Source organism: Schistocerca gregaria, chromosome 4, assembly GCF_023897955.1.
Source record: "Schistocerca gregaria isolate iqSchGreg1 chromosome 4, iqSchGreg1.2, whole genome shotgun sequence".
In the NCBI taxonomy this organism is placed as follows: domain Eukaryota; kingdom Metazoa; phylum Arthropoda; class Insecta; order Orthoptera; family Acrididae; genus Schistocerca; species Schistocerca gregaria.
The window spans coordinates 434,443,447-434,461,447 of NC_064923.1; the positions used below are offsets into that span (position 1 = coordinate 434,443,447).

General features: G+C 41.5%; 1 protein-coding gene across 4 annotated transcripts in view; it reads left to right on the plus strand.

The window, feature by feature from the left end:
- LOC126365769 (acetyl-coenzyme A synthetase) overlaps positions 1-18,001 on the plus strand; it is a 60,709-nt gene that overhangs the window by 36,636 nt on the left and 6,072 nt on the right. For all 4 annotated transcript variants that reach the window (XM_050008291.1, XM_050008289.1, XM_050008290.1 and 1 more), the window contains exons 6-11: positions 1,880-1,995; positions 2,362-2,554; positions 2,660-2,793; positions 2,898-3,087; positions 3,797-3,986; positions 8,437-8,682. In XM_050008291.1, the coding sequence (XP_049864248.1) occupies positions 1,880-1,995; positions 2,362-2,554; positions 2,660-2,793; positions 2,898-3,087; positions 3,797-3,986; positions 8,437-8,682 (1,069 nt within the window). The remainder of the gene's footprint in view (positions 1-1,879; positions 1,996-2,361; positions 2,555-2,659; positions 2,794-2,897; positions 3,088-3,796; positions 3,987-8,436; positions 8,683-18,001) is intronic.

Here is an 18,001-nt window from a genome sequence, read left to right on the forward strand (position 1 = left end):
GGGTGGCCAAGAACCTCCCATTTGAATTTCTGCAAGAGTGCCATGAATGTGTCAGCCGTAAGAGGCTTTGCATTGTCATGGAGCAGAGTGACCCCGACGGGTGAGATTGCCTGTCATTTTGATTTTTATCGCTTGGCAAAGGATGGTCAAGGTTTGCGAGTAACACTGGCCATTCAATGTTGTCCCGTGCTGCAGGAAGCGAATCGGAAGGAGGCCATCTTGGTCAAAGAAGAATGTCAGCATAACCTTTCTTGCACTCATGGGGATGGAGATGTCCAGCTGTACGTGCAAACTGGTTAACATCACAGCCCCAGTAATTTTATGAGATAGCCATTAACTACCTTGTCACAGTGGAACAAGCGTCTAACCAGCCAGGGTCAATACTTCTATCGTACAGGTATTGGTTTATGTAATTATGCCTCTGGCTCATTTCTTTTTGAACACCTGTTATAGATGGTACTTGGTGGCAGCACCTGTGATGACAATGTTGTCTATGTGGTTTATACAACTAGGAAAATTTTGAGAGTTGTTCCAAAAATGTTGAAAAAGATTGGGCTGTGAGCCCAAAAACCAACAGGTAGCACCTATAGAGCAGGTTGATGACAAATAACTGTTGTGACTCCATCCGATGGCAGCTGTAAATATGCCTCAAACATTTTGGGAAAATATTGTTCCACTAAACATTTTGTCATTTGTTTTTGTTGCTGCATGATGTATATGTCGAGCAGACTGTGTACTAATTGTCACTTACAAATCTGTGCAAAGATAGAGCATGCCTGTTGGTTTCTTGATAGTCATGAACAGTGTAGCCCACTGGTTGCATGATATAGGTATAATTCATCAAATGAAAGGAATGAAAGATCCTGAAAAGGGACCCACTTTACTAATAAGTGGCACCTTTCAGGATAAAGCCATGACCAAAAGAGAGCTTTAACACAATAGGCATCCATTACTTTGAATGCAGTCATTTGTTGACCCGTCATTTGTTGTCGTAGACATTTCTCATATGCCTCTGTCCTTGGCAGCCTCATCATTGCTGGGGGAAGGGCAGTGGGTAAGCTGACAAGTGTTAAGTCACGCTGACAGGTGGGTCAACACTGACCAACATGGCAGTGTACTCCTGCTGCTGCCTTTCCACGTGCCTCTAACTTTCCAGCTATATATGTGCCTTCACTTCAGCAAAACAAAAAAAGTGATAGTTCAGCTGCAATTGTCGCCACTTGTGTAATACATACATACAAATAAATATGAATGCTGAATGGAAATCACTTTAATGAGAACTGTTTTAATTCCCATATGCAGAGTGCAATGCCAAGCTGAATCGGAGTATACACAGTCCTAATACTAGTGTAAAGTGAATTCATAGCAGAATGAGACTGAGTGCACTCTGCTTCAGTATTATACCAGGTAGATTCTCAATCTCTTGAGGTAGCACTGTGATTGGCTGTGCATGCTGACCTTGGTGTGATAGTGCCTTCAATGTGTCATCATGCTGCTGTCTGACAGCTGGTCTTGCACTGCAGGTTGCTGGAAAAAGCAAATTGAATTGTGCTGAATAGAACCAGTGTCTTGCATCCTGTTCAGGTAGCAGCCGCTGAGGTGCTGGTACAGTAAGAGTGGTAAGAGTATTATCACGGGGTAAACATTTTAGTAAAACAGTCTGGATTGGCTTTCTGATGCCTTAGTCAGAATAATTATTATTGTTGTCATTGTTATTGAGGGTGTTATAAACTTTGTACTCTATACTAAAGTGTATTTAACAAAGTTATTACCTAAATTTCAGCTTTATTGTGCATTCTTTTGTTCTTCAGACCTGCATGTATTATGAATTTATTTTGCACTTCTAAATTTTGGAAAGTGACCACTATTGTTTCATTAGGTACCCTGGAAAGATGGGAGGGATCACTGGTGGGATGATGAAATGGAAGACGCTTCTTCTTCATGTTATCCTGTGTGGATGGGAGCTGAAGACCCACTATTCATGCTGTACACCAGGTATGTTTCATTTAGTTAATGCATCACAATTTAATTCTACAAGCACAATAATACACGTATTACAATAACACAATGTTCGTGACCTTAATTAAAAATTCATCACCTTCATAAAGACTGAGTTGGGATAAAAATTCTTCACTTTTATTTTGAACTTTGCTCTGGAAGTTACACGAAACATGCAGTTTTGACACCAGCTAAATTTACTTTTTATAATTACTGTAGAATAACAGAACATCTTTGTCTGGTGTTTGACTTACGGCACTCCTTGTAGTGCTGGTAACTACTACAGTCATTGATTGAATCACACATTAGAAAATATGATTTGAGTCATAATCTTCAGTTTTTATTTTTTGTTTTTTGTTTTAGTGGATCCACTGGTAAACCAAAGGGAGTACTTCACACCACAGCAGGGTATCTTTTGTATGCTGCAACTACTTTCAAATATGTTTTCGACTATCATCCAGGAGATGTCTATTGGTGTACTGCAGATGTTGGTTGGATCACAGGTCATACATATGTTGTTTATGGGCCCCTAGCTAATGGTGCAACATCTGTAATGGTAAGTAGTGTGGCTTTTTAAAGGCTACATCTTCTTATGGTGTAAAATGATGTAGATGTATACGATCTGTCTGTGTGTTTCCTTATTGTGCCTCCATCATTACAGTTTGAGGGAACACCATTCTACCCGGAGAATGACAGGTTCTGGCAGATAGTAGACAAATACAGGGTGAACCAATTCTATACTGCACCCACTGCAATCAGAGCTCTGATGAAATTTGGTGATGAACCAGTGAAAAAGTAAGTTGGGTGCACATGTAAAATACTTAAATTTACTTCAAAATCATTCTCTCAAGAAATAGTTGCACTTTATAAATTTAAAATTTTGTCCCCGTCATTTTCAGACATAGTTTAAAGACACTGCAGGTACTTGGTTCTGTTGGTGAACCAATCAATCCAGAAGCATGGATGTGGTATTACAAACTTATAGGCCATAGCAAATGTTCAATTGTAGATACTTTCTGGCAAACAGAAACAGGAGGCCATGTTCTTACGCCAATTCCTGGATGCACACCAATGAAACCAGGATCTGCTGTAAGTATTTAATGTAAGGTGTAAAAATTAATTTTTCCAATGTACCTTAAGTATGCTATTTTCAATTCATAGCAATTAAAATTGAACTCTAGTCAAAGAAAAATTATCAAAGCCAAACGTAATAATGAAGCATTAAATGAATGATGTAGAGAATTTTTTATGATCTCAAGTGCATCTTTTTTGAGATAAGAGTGATAGGCAGTAGCCCTTTTTGAACTACTAGGCACTGAATTTATGACAATAGATAATTTAGACTGTTGTTTGGTAATGAGTTAATCATTAAAACAGGGGGAAATATTGGGTTGAGGCCCCCTAGATAAAGGGGCTGAAAGAGAATTCAAACCAGCAACATCTTTCCATCCCACACTCGGTGACAGCATGTTGTCAACTTATTCCTTAGGACTGGGAAGAAAAGGGTCAAAAGATTCCATTATCTTAAAAATGCTTCAGAAATGTAGTGGAAAACATCATTACAAAGTAACAATGTACTTAGAAAATGTTTAATATAGACATCTCATCACCACAGTCTTGTTTTGTTCACAGAGAGATTATCTAATTTTAATGTTACTGTAACTTTCCTTAGTATTTTATCTTTTTGTACAAGTTAACATAAGCACCAGAAATTTGGCTTGGAGCTGGAAGGAATGAGTGAATCGCAGTACATTTTCCCAATGAAATTTACTCCAATACCAACAAATATTTTTTCCAGACATTTCCTTTCTTTGGTGTTCTCCCAGCCCTACTGGATGAAAATGGAAGAGAGATAACTGGCCCAGGTGAAGGGTACTTAGTTTTCAGGAGGCCATGGCCAGGTATTATGCGGACATTGTACGGAAATCATGAGAGATTTGAAACAACGTACTTCAAGAAGTTTCCTGGATATTATTGCACTGGAGATGGTAAATATCTATCAAAAAAGAGCACACGTTTTTATTTTCGCAACACTAAAAGCTTTTTTTCCTTGTAGCTTGAAACTTATGGTTCATTTCACTCTCAAAGGTAGCGTTTAAGAAAAATGTCGGTGCAGAATTAAGTTGCATTTCACTCTTTCTCAGATCAGATATTGAAAATGAATTGGATCAGAAATTAAGTAGGGAAAGTGTATGTTGACCTCTAGTGCTCTTGTCCTATTGAGAACCACAGCTTTAAAATGCTCAGGTGATATTGCAAGGTTTTTCATGCTGGAGTATCTGCACATAATCTGTAGCCAAGGGTTTTCAAGCTAATCACTAACTATACTGTAACAAAATTTTGAAAGTTTAGACTTCCTAATATGATGGTCAGTGGTTCAACCACATAATAATAGTTAAATGGAATTCCATGTGTTCATTTAAGCAAAACTGTCCAGCGGTTGCATATGTTACACCATTGTTTTCATGAACACTCATTCTTCAAAACTGATCTACCTGATTAGCATTCTGCTGCTTAGTGCTCATGGGAAGTAGGTGGTCTGAAAGAGATTGATAGAGATCATAGGAACATTGGGACTCATTCACAAAAGCTCACAGGCTGCTCAGTCTGTGGCTTGGAATTTAATTTCAGCTTGTCAGGATTTGGAATGATCCTCATCTTGGCTTACTTCCATTGTAGGGGGACTGAGTGAAGCAATGAACAATAGTTATGTATAATGGCTTTGAGTCTGCTAAAGCCATATCCTCCAGGGATGGAAATTAAAACTGAAATTGTTAACCTAAGGAAACAGATTAATAGCAAAACAATAGGGCATTCTGACAACATACGCAAAGCATCTTGGAAGCTGATTAACAAATACCGAAAGGGTCCCAACAAGATGAACATGGAACCACTCAGCATAAGACATGATAGTAACATTATAAAAACCCAGATACTACATGCAATATTTTAAATAACTACTAAATTTCTGGTGAACAGTCAACCCATATTATAGATTCACAGGTAGAGACCTGATGCCATCTCACCCAGTGTACCGATTTTGAATTTGTGGAAGTGAATGAGCAGGATGTTTGGATGGCAATATACACGCTAAAGGAAAAAATTTCATTGGGATGGGATGGCGTATCCACTGCTGTTACTAAAACGTGCTTAAAAGAAAATCTCTAAACCTTTTACTCACCTGAATAATTGCAGCATTAGAGAAAACATATCACAGTTCTAAAAATGAGTAGTGAAACCAGTATATAAAAAGGGAAGTAAGAAAGATGTCTCCAACTATAGACCAACATCATTAATTCCCACTTTTAGTGAGATATTCAAAAGCATTATCCTTTCTCAGTGCCTTTTTCACAAAACATAAACTGCTTGTAGATTCGCAGCATGGCTTCAGAAAAGAGCTAAGTACCACTACAGCAGTTACACAGTTCATCCATGAAATTTGTCTGTTGGACCAGAAGATGCAGATTGCAGGTATATTTTTGGACCTGGCAAGAGCATTTGATATGGTAAACCATAGGGTGCTTCTTAAAAAGCTAAAATCTTATAGTATTGGGAGTAAAGCCATGAATCTTCTAACCACATACCTGCTGAATCATAAGCAAAGCACTAAATTGTCATACAATCTAGATAATAAAATCATGAACTCCTAGTCCACCAGTGAACCTGTATTACAAGGTGTACAAGGCTCAATCCTTGGATCCTTTCTCTTGGTTAATGACATTGCACAAACCATTAACTCCCATATTGTAAGCTATGCAGATGACATGTCAATCTTATTCTATGGGGAGTGAATATGAGGAGCTAGAATGTGTTGCTACTAGTGGTGTAACAGAAGTAACAAAATACTTCAGGGACTCAAGGTGAATGTCACCAAATCTCAACTACTGACATTTAAAACACAGTTCTCACCACAACAATATGAGTAGTGTGTGTAATATCTCTGCAACAGAAAATGGTAACTGTAAATTCCTGTGTGTCTGTGTGTTGAAAATTTGCGGTGGACAGACCATATTAATTTTGTATGCAGGAAAGTCATTCAGTGCCATATATTTCGTCAGCCTGCTCGCAAAGATAGTTTCTAGCCAAGCACTGAAATTAGTATATTATGGAACACTTTACCCCTTTCTCAATTATGGAATTGAACTATGGGGCTGTGCAACTGATGTACATTTAAAAAGAATATTACTACTACAGGGAAGAGCAATGAGACATGTACATGGCATGGGACATAGAGATTCATGTCGTGAAGTGTTTGTGCAACACAAATATCTGAAAATATATTCTCTGTACATCTTCAAATTGTTGTAGTTTTTATAAGTCAACCAACAGAAGCTATGAAAGTCTGTGATGCTAATGATCACAACATTAGAACAAAGTGTAATTATTTCCATAGCAGAACAACATTAAAAATGACTGATAGAAGTCCATATATCATTGGTTTGATTTGGTATAACAAGCTACCAAACTCTCTAAGAAAAAACATGGGGAAATGTTTTTAAAACAAAATTAAAAACTTTTCTAATAGAAAAACATTTATATTCTTTCAACAAATTTTAAGATAGTGATCGTAACATGAGGCATTAGCATATCAGTTGTAATGTGATAAATGTAAAAAATAGACACAAGAAGCAACAGCCACAGAATATAGTGTATTTTATAAGTGGAAATATAACCATAGTATTAAGTCTGATGTAATGATGGCTTTTACAAACAATGGCTCCATGCAAAGAAAATGTAGATAAAATAAATAAATTTTTGCAATTGAGCATGCCTCTAACTTCTTGTAATAGGATTTTCAGTTATTACAACCTTTTTAAAAACAGTAATGTGCATACCACATTTTTTTATGTGTGAGTGAAGTTGTACATGTTCAGTATGTTTTCCAAAAACATCTTTTTTGTTAATGTTGGGAATTGTCAGTAATCTGCTAGCTGTGATAGGTAAAACCTTTGAGGTTGTAATTATCAACGGTTAATTTTCAGCTAGCAAAATGTTTCCAATTAAACCCTGTTTTGAGTGCATAGTGTTATAAATGATGGTCTTAAACACTGAAATTCATTGTTCAGTTTCTCACCTGTTGACATTCACCACTCCAATGGTGAGTGGTGTTAGATATTGTGAATTTTGTTTTCCACTCGAATGTCGAACCTCATTAGACAAGTTTCTTCATAGCTGTCACAAGCTCCATTCTCAAATCTGACTGTGTTAAGCATCAATGCTGAGTAGTGCTGACATCTAGGGAAACCTAATTGTGTGTCCAACTGTAGCATTTGTGTAAGAGAGATGATGTAATTATTAAATTCAAGTTAGTGTGAATTGGCTAGTTCTTCACCTTCAGTCCATTGTGAGGAAGAGATTGTAGAGATTTTAGAAGAAAATGTAATTATAGTATCTGTAAAAAGTTAGTGAACTGGTGGCAACAGTCCACCCTGAAGTTTCAGAGTAACACAATGAAAAATGTTGCTTATATAAGTATATTAGAATGAAAGTGCAATTTTTGGTTTAACCTAGGCTCTAATTATTGGTCAGTGACATCATTGTTTTGATAGATTTAGATAAGTGTGTACGCACAAACACCCTGTCTTTTCCTTATCAGTAACCTTCTGCACTCTGTAATGCAATGTTCTTTACATACACAATAATTCCAATGTAAATACTCTGGTTCCTAATTTGCTTGCCTGTGTATGAGGGTTGCCCAGAAAGTAATGCACCATTTTTTTCCTTAGCCAAAAACAATGCTGTGAATGTGAAAAGTTACGTATGTATTATATGAACTCTTAGTGAGCGCACTGTTTCCATTACTACAGATACAGTAGCTGCAGGATAGTTTCAAAAGGGTGTCTGCAGGTGATGTATGTTAAAAGCTATGTGCCACCATTGAATTTGTCACTGCAGAGAAAGAAACTGTGGAAAATATTCACAAGTGCTTGTGCATAGTCTATGGAGGATCTGTCTACAGCAGTATACTCCATTGCTGGCTAAACTCCACAATTTGCAGCAGTCGTCGAGACCATCCACAGCTGTCACACCTGACCTAGCCCCCTCGGACTTCCACTCGTTTGGTCCATTAGAGGATGCCATTCGTGGAAGACATTTTAAGCACACCCTTGTTTCATGCTGGAGGAAAGTCGTAGAACATAAAACAGCATTCTTTTGTGTGTGTAATTCTCATGATGTTCAATAAAGAATTGTTGAAGAAAAATGTGGTGCATTGCTTTCAGGGCAACCCTCATAGTATATTTGTCCCCTGGTGACTGAATGCTTTCTAAAAAAAAATCATTTTGGCACAGTACTTTTCATGGATAATAACATTAAATAACCTATCTAATTCAGTTTGTTATGCAATTCAGAATAATACTAGTTTCAGTAGTAAATAGAATTTATTTTTAAATTGATACAAGAATTTCTTAATTATATTTCTTAATATTCTGAATTTAGGAGCAAGAAGAGACAAAGATGGATACCTCTGGATAACAGGGCGTGTAGATGACATGCTAAATGTCTCTGGGCATTTACTTAGTACAGCTGAAGTGGAATCTGCTCTTGTAGAGCACGCATCAGTTGCGGAAGCTGCAGTAGTGTCACAGGCACATCCTGTTAAAGGAGAGTGCTTATACTGCTTTGTGACTCCCGTCGAGGGAGCAGAATTTTCGAAAAAGCTTGTTGATGATTTGAAACGGAAAGGTATGAATATTGCCATATTCTTTAATGTACTGGTATTATTTAATCATGGAAATAAACACAAAATCACGAGTGTAATTAACATTTGAAAGCTGCTCCACATAGCAGAGCTGTTGAGTTGCAGATTGTGCCCATTTGCGACTCATCTGCTCTATATGGTGAACAGAAATCCATCCTTTCCATAATATTGTCATTATTCCATCGTGGATTTTTAGATTGTTTAACATTGGAAACTTGGTATATCTATTGCATCTAAATTCATGTGTGAATGCAGGGTGTATATGCACTGGGACAACTGGGAAAAACCCCGGAATTTTTTTAGAATTCCAGGAATTTTTCATTGTTTTAGTTTTCAGTTAAATTTGTGCAATTTGACTTGTAAGAACGAACATGTTGACAAAGAATTTTACTGTATCCTGCCACTGCAGAACAATACTGCTGCCATAAAGCATAAGAGACAAAAAAATTAATAAAACTTAAGTTGTAAAGGAAATGCACCATTTACAACAACAAAACACAGTGAAACATGTCAAAGGCTATAGGATGAAGACTATGCAGTTGTTCATAACAAAAACTGCTTCTGATGACCATGACGTCACAACTGTTCACATCAGGTTCATTTGAAGAGTTGCTAGCGGGCTCTTGCGCGTGCACTGTTGAATTGTGTATGAGCAGTACCTTCTACTGCTTCTGCCTACTTGAAGTATGACTGACTGTTAAGAATGTTAGCTGTATAAGCACAACCGACACGCAGCCAGATGCTACCCGGAAAATTTTTTCTGGCGAATGCAGGCAGATAGACTCCGACATTTGCAGAGAAGTCTGAGTTGTAGTGGGGAGGGGGAATAGTCTCCCACTTTAAGTGATTTTTTGCTATTTATTTACAGCTATTGTGTTAAATGAAAACAAAATATAATTCTGTGGCTGGGAGCTAACAAGTCACATAATTACAGAAGGCTAAAATAGGTTATTTCAGTTTTATTATTTTATTTTATTTCCATGTTTTTGGCAGTTAAGCATTAATCACCTTGCAGAATAATGAAGTTATTTTTGTCGATCTGCTAAAGAAATTTGCCTTTTATTAGTCTTTTTTGCAGAGGCAGTAAATTTGAAACGAAGTTTCATTCCACACCACTGGCTAGTTTCAACTGTTTGCTAAATTTCAAATGCACGTTTCCATTTTCATGCACATATGCCATTACGCCATAATAAAGAACCAAACATGAAATAGTACAGTACTGGTACTCCAAGGAAACTTGCATCGCGAAAACTTTGTATCAGGTTGGGGCATACATCTTTGTGAATCTGGGCACACTTTAAGCCTAATTATATATTTTAGTATTATTTATAAAATTCTAATGTTTTTGGAGTATCATATGATGCCCTGTTTCGTTTATGACATAATGTAAGATCTCTTAATGCTAAGCAACATGTGTAAATGCTATATACATACGAACATATGAGCTTCCTATGTCATCGTAGTTGCGCATAGCAGTAACATATGTTTTCTGATGTCTGATGATTTGTGAAACAAATTCTAACAGGTTGCGGGAAAATATTGTGAATCGTGGTTTGAAAAGCATTACTTTCAGAGTAAATTTAATTTTATGCAAAGTGAATTGTTACGTACCGTATGAGAATGTACTTTGAATTTCCCACATCACAGTATGTTACTCTTTTTTAAAGCTTAACACTTTGAAGAACAGACAATTGCATTATTATTTAAAATTTTACTGCCACATTTGAGTGATGTATCTTAAAGTGTAACACACACAAAGAAGACAAATACTATACATGAAAGCTTCGCTTTTCTTGTAGCTACGCTATGTACATTTCACCCCCAGGGGGTCCACAACTCTGTGGATACATGCATAGCGAGCACGGGACCCATAGCTAATGTGGCCCTCTTTCCTTTCCGGGCTGCACACCTTCCTTTTCCACATCCTTCGCCAACCAACCCATCTCCGCCTCTTCCCTTCCCTTCCCTTCCTCCCTCTCTGGAGTATATTTAGTGCCTACATCCAAAGACAGATGCTTGAAACTGTCAAACAGTCTCTCCTCTCCTCTCCTCTCCTCTCCTCTTCACTTTTTGTGCTGGCAAGTATCTGTCCTTTTCCTTACCTCTCCTCTTTACCCTCTTTTGAGACCTCTCTTCTTTTCTTTCCTCTTCCTTGTTCCTCCCTTTCTCTCTTTCTCTTTTCTCTCTCTCTCTCTCTCTCTCTCTCTCTCTCTTTTTTTTTTTTTTTTTTTTTTTTTTTTTTTTTTTTTTTTTTTTTTTTTTTTTTTTTTTTTTTTTTTTTTTTTTTTTTTTTTTTTCCTCCCTGAGCATGTCTGAAGGCCGACCCACGCATTCCCACGCATAGCCGGTGATGGGGTAACACGTAATTCCCTGCCCTGGGTAGTCAGGTAGAACACGTACATACCCCTGGTAATGACCAGGCCCAGGGAGGGGTAATTACCAGAGCTGGTACCTTACGAAAGTGCCGTTTGGTCCCTCTGTCCAATGCTCGGGAGGCGTGACTTGAGGTGTGACCTATCGCCTAAAGCAGGAGTACCCTCAGAGAGACCCCCCCCCCCCCCCCCCACAAGGAAGAAGCACGCAACCGAAGATGACGGTAATCATGGGGATTCTTCTGCAATGGTTTCATCATCATCTACTATGTCTGCTCGCAAGTGAAAGTTAAACAAGTCTCAGCCATGGACAATTATTCCATCAGTGCCACAGATCCTTGTTGTATCTCGGTCGGATGAAGGTATCGACTTCTCCACAGTCAATTCTTTCATTATCCAGAAAGGTGTCGAAGCAATTGCAGGTCCTGTAAATATTGTTCCTGATTACGAAATGGCACCTTTGTGTTAGAAACAGTCAGTGCCCTCCAGGCACAAAAATTGCTGCGTACTTCACTGCTACACACCTTCCCTGTTAGAGTGGAAGCGCACCGCACTTTAAATTCATCACGTGGGGTGGTTTACACACGCTCCCTCGACGGATTGTCCGACGAGGAAATTCAAAACTACCTGTCTGACCAGGGTATAACGGTTGTTTATAGTCATGGAAAGGGTTGACAAGGACTTGGTTCCAACCCGTACTGTCTTCTTGACATTTGACAGAGTTCAACTTCATCGAACATAAAAGCGGGTTAGGAGAGAATTTCCATATGCCCCTATTGGTGTCAGCGGTTCAGTCGTACCAGCCAGTCATGTTCCAATCCGGCCAAATGCGTTAAGTGTGGCAAGGATGCCCATGAGGGTGCTTGTCCACCTCCATCCCCTCGTTGCATCAACTGTATGGGTGACCACACTGCTTCCTCTAGAGATTGCCCCATTTTCAAAGATGAACGGCTCATTCAGGAAATCAGAATGAAGGAAGAGGTGTCGACCTTTGCTGCTCGAAAGTTATTCGCCAGTTGAAAGACCACTGTGCCTAACGCAGTTAAATACAGCACTGTCCTTGCCTCTCCTCGGCCTACAAAGGAGGCAGCCGTGCAGACTTGGGATCTCACCTTTAGTGCCATGGTCGTCAGATTGGCCAGTGCAAAAGATCGCCTGTTTAACCTCCCCACTATCACCTGCTCACTCTATGGCTCACCCTTCATTGGGTTCTGCTAAATCATGAGCCCCAAAATCAGTCACCCTGACTTCCAAAAAAAGAGGCTATTCATGAAGATTTTTTATGTACACAGACTTCACAACCGTTTATTCCTTCCTCATCTCAAGAAGGCTAATAAGAAACCCAGTTCCTCTCCTCCACCACGGCGTCTCATCTACAGCACCACCTGGTGGTAACTGCCCTTGACTGTCTTCAGTGTCGCCAAGGCTCACTGCTGGGAGCCGATCAACTGGCCCGGCTGATGGCAGGAGCTGCTCCTGAACAACCTATGGATCATGATCTTCTGCCTTCAGCTGAATGCCAATCCACACTGTCGGCCACCAGCCCTGAGCAATCATTAAGAGCAACCTTGGTCACATTCTTCCCTTTTCTGTCCACCCTATGTCCATTATCCATTGGAATGTCTGTGACATTTGAGCCAATCGGGATGAATTGTCGATCCTCTTACGACCCTACTTGCTGGTCATTTTCTGTCTTCAGGAAACAAAGCTGCAGCACCACGATCAATTTTTTTTTTTTTTTGCCTCATTTTCAGTCAGTCCGATCTGATCTCCCCTCTGTTGATGGCACTCCGGCACATGGGACTCGTGAGTCTTCTCCATGATACTGTCCATTATCACCCAGTTCCCTTAAACAGTTCCTTCCAAGCTGTAGCTGTCCCATCTTTTCCTTTCTGGATACACCTTCTCTCTTTGTACTGCACACATTCCATCATCCACACCAATGGCAACAGTTGATCTCCATCTTCGTGGTCAGCTTCCGCCTCCTTATTTGCTAGTTGGGGACTTCAATGCCCACCACCCACTTTGGGGATCTCCGCGTCCTTGTCTCACTATTGATGCAAGTCTTCCACCAAGCAGATCTTGTTTGCCTCTACACTGGGGACCCTACAGTTTTGTCTGCTTCCATGACAAATTTCTCTCATTTGGACCTTTTTGTTGGTACTTTTCCACTAGCTCAGTGCTTTGAATGGTTCACTCTTGCTCATACACACTCGACTGACCACTTTCCATATGTCCTTAGATTGCAGCCACAACTGCCATATATGCACCCAAGATGCTGGAAGTTTGCCCAATCCGATTGGACACTTTTTTCATCTCTAGCAACATTCGATGATTGACCTCATCGTTGACGATAGGAAAGTGACAATCATATTAAAGAAGTTATTCTTACAGCTGTGGAACGTTCAATACGTCGCACCTCCTATTTGCCCCAGTGCCCCACAATTCCTTGGTGGAACGAGGCATGCTGTGACGCAATATGTGAGCGGTGACGTGCTCTTTGGGTTTTCCACTGCCATCCTACTTTGGCCAACTGTATCTGCTATAAGCAGTTCCATGTGACATGCCATCGCATCTTCTACGATAACAAGAAGGCAAGGTGGGACTTCTTTACTAGCTCATTTAACACCTTCACTCCTTCCTTGGAAGTTGAGTCTGATTTGACGGTTATCTGGCATGCCTAGTTTCTTCCCGGTCTCTGGGCTCACTGTCGCGCATGATACCTTAGTGAACCCCATTGCAATTTCTAACTCGTTGGTTCATTGCTGAGATTTCGAGCTCTTCAAATTACCCGCCAGCTTTTCTCCCGAAGAAACATGCAGCGGAAGTGTGACCTCTAGCTTTCTCCTCTCAAAATCGCAAAAGCTATAATACTGTTTTCTCCATGCGAGAACTCCAACACGCACCCTCTTCTTCTCACTCATCTGCCCCAGGACTGGATGATATCCACATCCAAATGTTGCTGCATTTATCATACCATAGTCTGCACTACCTCCTTTGCCTTTATAATCGAATTTGGACCCACAGTACTTTTCCCAGAAGATTGCGGGAAGCTATCGTCATTCCTGTTCCGAAACCTGGAAAGGACAAACATCTCCCCTCTAGCTGTTGCGCCATTTCTATCACGAGTAGTGTATGTAGGGTTTTGGAGCATATGGTGAATTGCCATTTAGCCTTGTGGCTGGTGTCCCGAAGTCGTAAACCACCTGCCCAATGCGGTTTCCGAAAGCATCGTTCTGCCGTTGACCATCTTTTTGCTCTCTCCACTTATATCATGAACAATTTTCTCCGGAAATGCCTAACAGTAGCAATATTTTTTGATCTGGAGAGAGCATATGATACCTGTTGGAAGACAGGCATCCTCTGCCCACTGTTCTCTTGAGGATTTTGAGGTCAGCTGCCCCTTTTTCTTCGTGAATTTATGGCAGAGCGCATTTAAAGTGCAGGTGAACACTATTTTCTCCCAAGAAAACAGCGTACCCCAGGGCTCCATGCTAAGTATTGTACTGTTTGCCATTGCCATAAATCCAATTATGGATTGTCTCCTTCCCAATGTCTCGAGGTCCCTCTTTGTGGACTGTTTTGCGATCTACTACAGCTCTCTACAGACCAGCCTTCTTGAATTATGTCTTAAAGGATGTCTCGATCACCTCCACTCGTGGAGCATAGAAACCGGCTTCCGCTTTTCTCCCAGTAAGACTGTTTGTGACAAATTTTGGCGTCAGAGTTCCTTCCGCCTTCCTTAAATCTAGGCCCTGTCAACCTTCCATACACGGACATTGCTAAATTCTTGGTCTTCTGTTTGACAGTAAACTGTGCTGGTCCTCCCATGTTTCCTATCTTTCGGCTCGCTGTATGTGATCCCTCAACACCCTGAATGGTACCTCCTGGGGAGTGGACAAAGTGGTCCTTCTCCCTCTCTATCGCGCCTTAGTGCGCTCGAAATTGGACTATGGAAGCATAGTTTACTCCTCTGCTTGACCGTCTATTCTTCGGCGTCTCGACTCTATCCACCACTGAGGATTATGTTTAGTGACAGGAGCTTTTTACTTTAGCCCTCCAGAAAGCCTTTATGCTGAGACTGCTGAACCTCCGCTGTCCAATTGGCGAGCTGTCCTTAGTCATTACACTAGCCATCTGTCTTCCATGCTTGCAAATCCGGCCCATGACATTTTTTTGATGCCTCCTTGGATTTAGGGTATGCTGAGTGCCCTTCCTCCCTACTACCACCAGGAATCTGCTTCCATCAACTGCTCCATTCTCTTTCCTTCCGCTTTCCTACTTCTTTCTTGACAACTTGAGGTACAGCACCGCCATGGCTCCAGCCCCGGACCTGCCTGCTCCGTGACCTTTGTCAGTTTCCTAAGGATGGCACCCCCCTTCTTGTTTATTGTCGGGCATTTGCTGCTCTCTGTGCACAAATGAAGGATGCCACATTTATTTACACTGATGGCTCAAAAACATCGTTTGGTGTTGGGAGTGCCTATATTGTTGGTGACGCCCCAAATCGATTTAGACTTCCTGCCCAGTGTTTGGTTTATACTGCGGAGCTTTATGCTGTTCTCTAGGCTGTCCAATACATCCGTCGCCATCAGCGGATACAGTATGTTATCTGCTCACTCTCTCAGCTCTCTCCTCAGTCTCAAAGCTATCTACCCTGTCCACCCTCTGGTCCACTGGATTCAGGACTGCCTCCACTTGCTCCACGTGGGAGGTGTCTGTGGCATTCCTCTGGTTCCCAGGACATGTTGGTATCTGTGGAAACAAGGCGGCTGATATAGCGGCCAAGGCTGCAGTCTCTCTTCCTCAACCTGCTGTTGGCATGGTTCCCTTCGCCGATCTACGGAGTGTTTTATGTCGTCGTGTTGCTCTTTTATGGTACGCACATTGGTCAACACTTCCCAGTAATAAATAGTGGGATGTGAAAGCTCTTTGCTGTGCTTGGACCTCTTCCTCCAGAACTCGTCATCGGGACGAGATGTTTTTAAGTGGCAATATTTCCCCGCTTTGTCCGGACTGCTCCAAACTGTGGACAGTGAGACAAGTTTTACTTGAGTGCCCCTATTTTACTCCGTTACGTGCCCGTCTACAGCTGTTGTGTGATATATCTTCCATTTTAGCAGATAACACACATCCAGCCGATCGCGTTCTCGAGTTTATTAGTATCAGTGAGATGACATCGGTCATTTCAAGCTCTTTTTGGGGACAAACAACGCCCCCTTCTATAGTGGTTTTTTTAAGCTTTCCTTCTGTTTTTAGTTTCCCCACGTTTTTGAGTTTAGCTTCCATTGCTGCTGGTTTCCAGTTTGGTTTTTTACCTTTTCCTAAGTCACAGACCAGGCACTAATGACCATAGTAGTTTTGTGCCCTAAAACAAAACAAAAAAAAACTGTACATTAAATTAAACTATTAATTTTTTGTATTTGTGTGTTAACCTGTCATAAGTGATCCTCCCCCCCCCCCCCCCTCCTCTGCGGGTCCGGGGGGGTAGTTAGCGCCTCTGTCCTGAGACGGACTGTTTCACGACCTATATTTGTGTTCATTTGGTTTTTCACTACTTCTGGTTTCTTTCTTCCTTCCTTTGGTTGGTCCCTTTCTTTGTTCTTCTCCATCTCACTGTCTGTCTTATTCTTCTCCTTGCCTTCTTCTCCTTCTCTAGTCTCCGCTTCGGTGTTTGAGACAGTCTGTCCTTTCTTTCCCTCTTTCTTTTTCCTCTTCTTCCTTCCTCCCTGTGCTTGCCTGAAGGCCGACCCACGTGTAGCCGGTGGCAGGGTAACGTGTAATTCCCCGCCCTGGGTAGACAAGTAAGGCACGCACATACCCCCTGGTAAAGGCCAGGCCCAGGGAGGGGTGATTGCCTGAGCTGACACCTTCCGACCATGCCGATTGGTCCCTCCATCCGTTTCTCAAGAGGTGTGACCTGAGGTGTGAACAATCACCTAAGGCGGGAGTGCCCTCTGAGGGGGGGTCCCCACAAGGAAGGAGCGCGCCATCGGAGACGCTGGCAATCGTGGGGATTCCTCCGCAATGGATTTCTCTTCTTCTCTCTCGACTTCTGCCCACAAACGGAAACTTGACCAGCCACCAGTGACAAAAGTACTACCGCCTGCCCCACAGTTCCTCGTAGTTTCTTGATCTGAGGACGAAAACGATTTTTCCTCTGTCAACCCTTTCGTTATCCAGAAGGGCGTAGATGCCATAGCCGGATCTGTCAAGTCCTGTACCAGGTTGCGTAATGGTACCTTGTTACTAGAAACTGAGAGTGCCTTTCAGGCACAAAAACTGCTTCGGGCCACACTCCTGTACACATTCCCTGTCGAGGTGGATGCTCACCGCACTTTGAATTCGTCTCGTGGTGTGGTCTATACTAGATCACTAGACGGATTGACTGACAAAGAGATTTAGTCTTTCCTCGCTGAGCAGGGCATGACGGCTGTCCATAGGGTCATGAAAAAGGTAAACAATGACCTTGTACCGACCCGGACACTTTTCTTGACCTTTGAAAGTGTTCAGCTGCCGTTACGCATCAAGGCGGGCTACGAGGTTCTCTGTTCGCCCCTATGTCCCGACACCTACGCGCTGCTACCAGTGTCAGGGTTTCAATCACACTCGCCATTCTTGTTCCAATGCGGCTACATGTGTGACTTGTGGCAGGGATGCCCATGAGGGTGACTGTCCACCTCCATCTCCTCGTTGTGTGAACTGTCGCGGTGACCATGCAGCGTCCTCCCGTGACTGTCCCGTCTAAAAGGAAGAACGCTGTATCCAAGAAATTCGGGTCAAAGATAGTCTCCACCTCGGCTGCTCGCAAGCTATTAGCTAGTAGGAAGCCCATGTTGCTCCCAGCGAGGAAGTACAGTACTGCCCTCGCCTCTCCTCGGACTACCAGGGAGGTGGCAACACAGACATGCGATCTGACCTTCAGCACTAT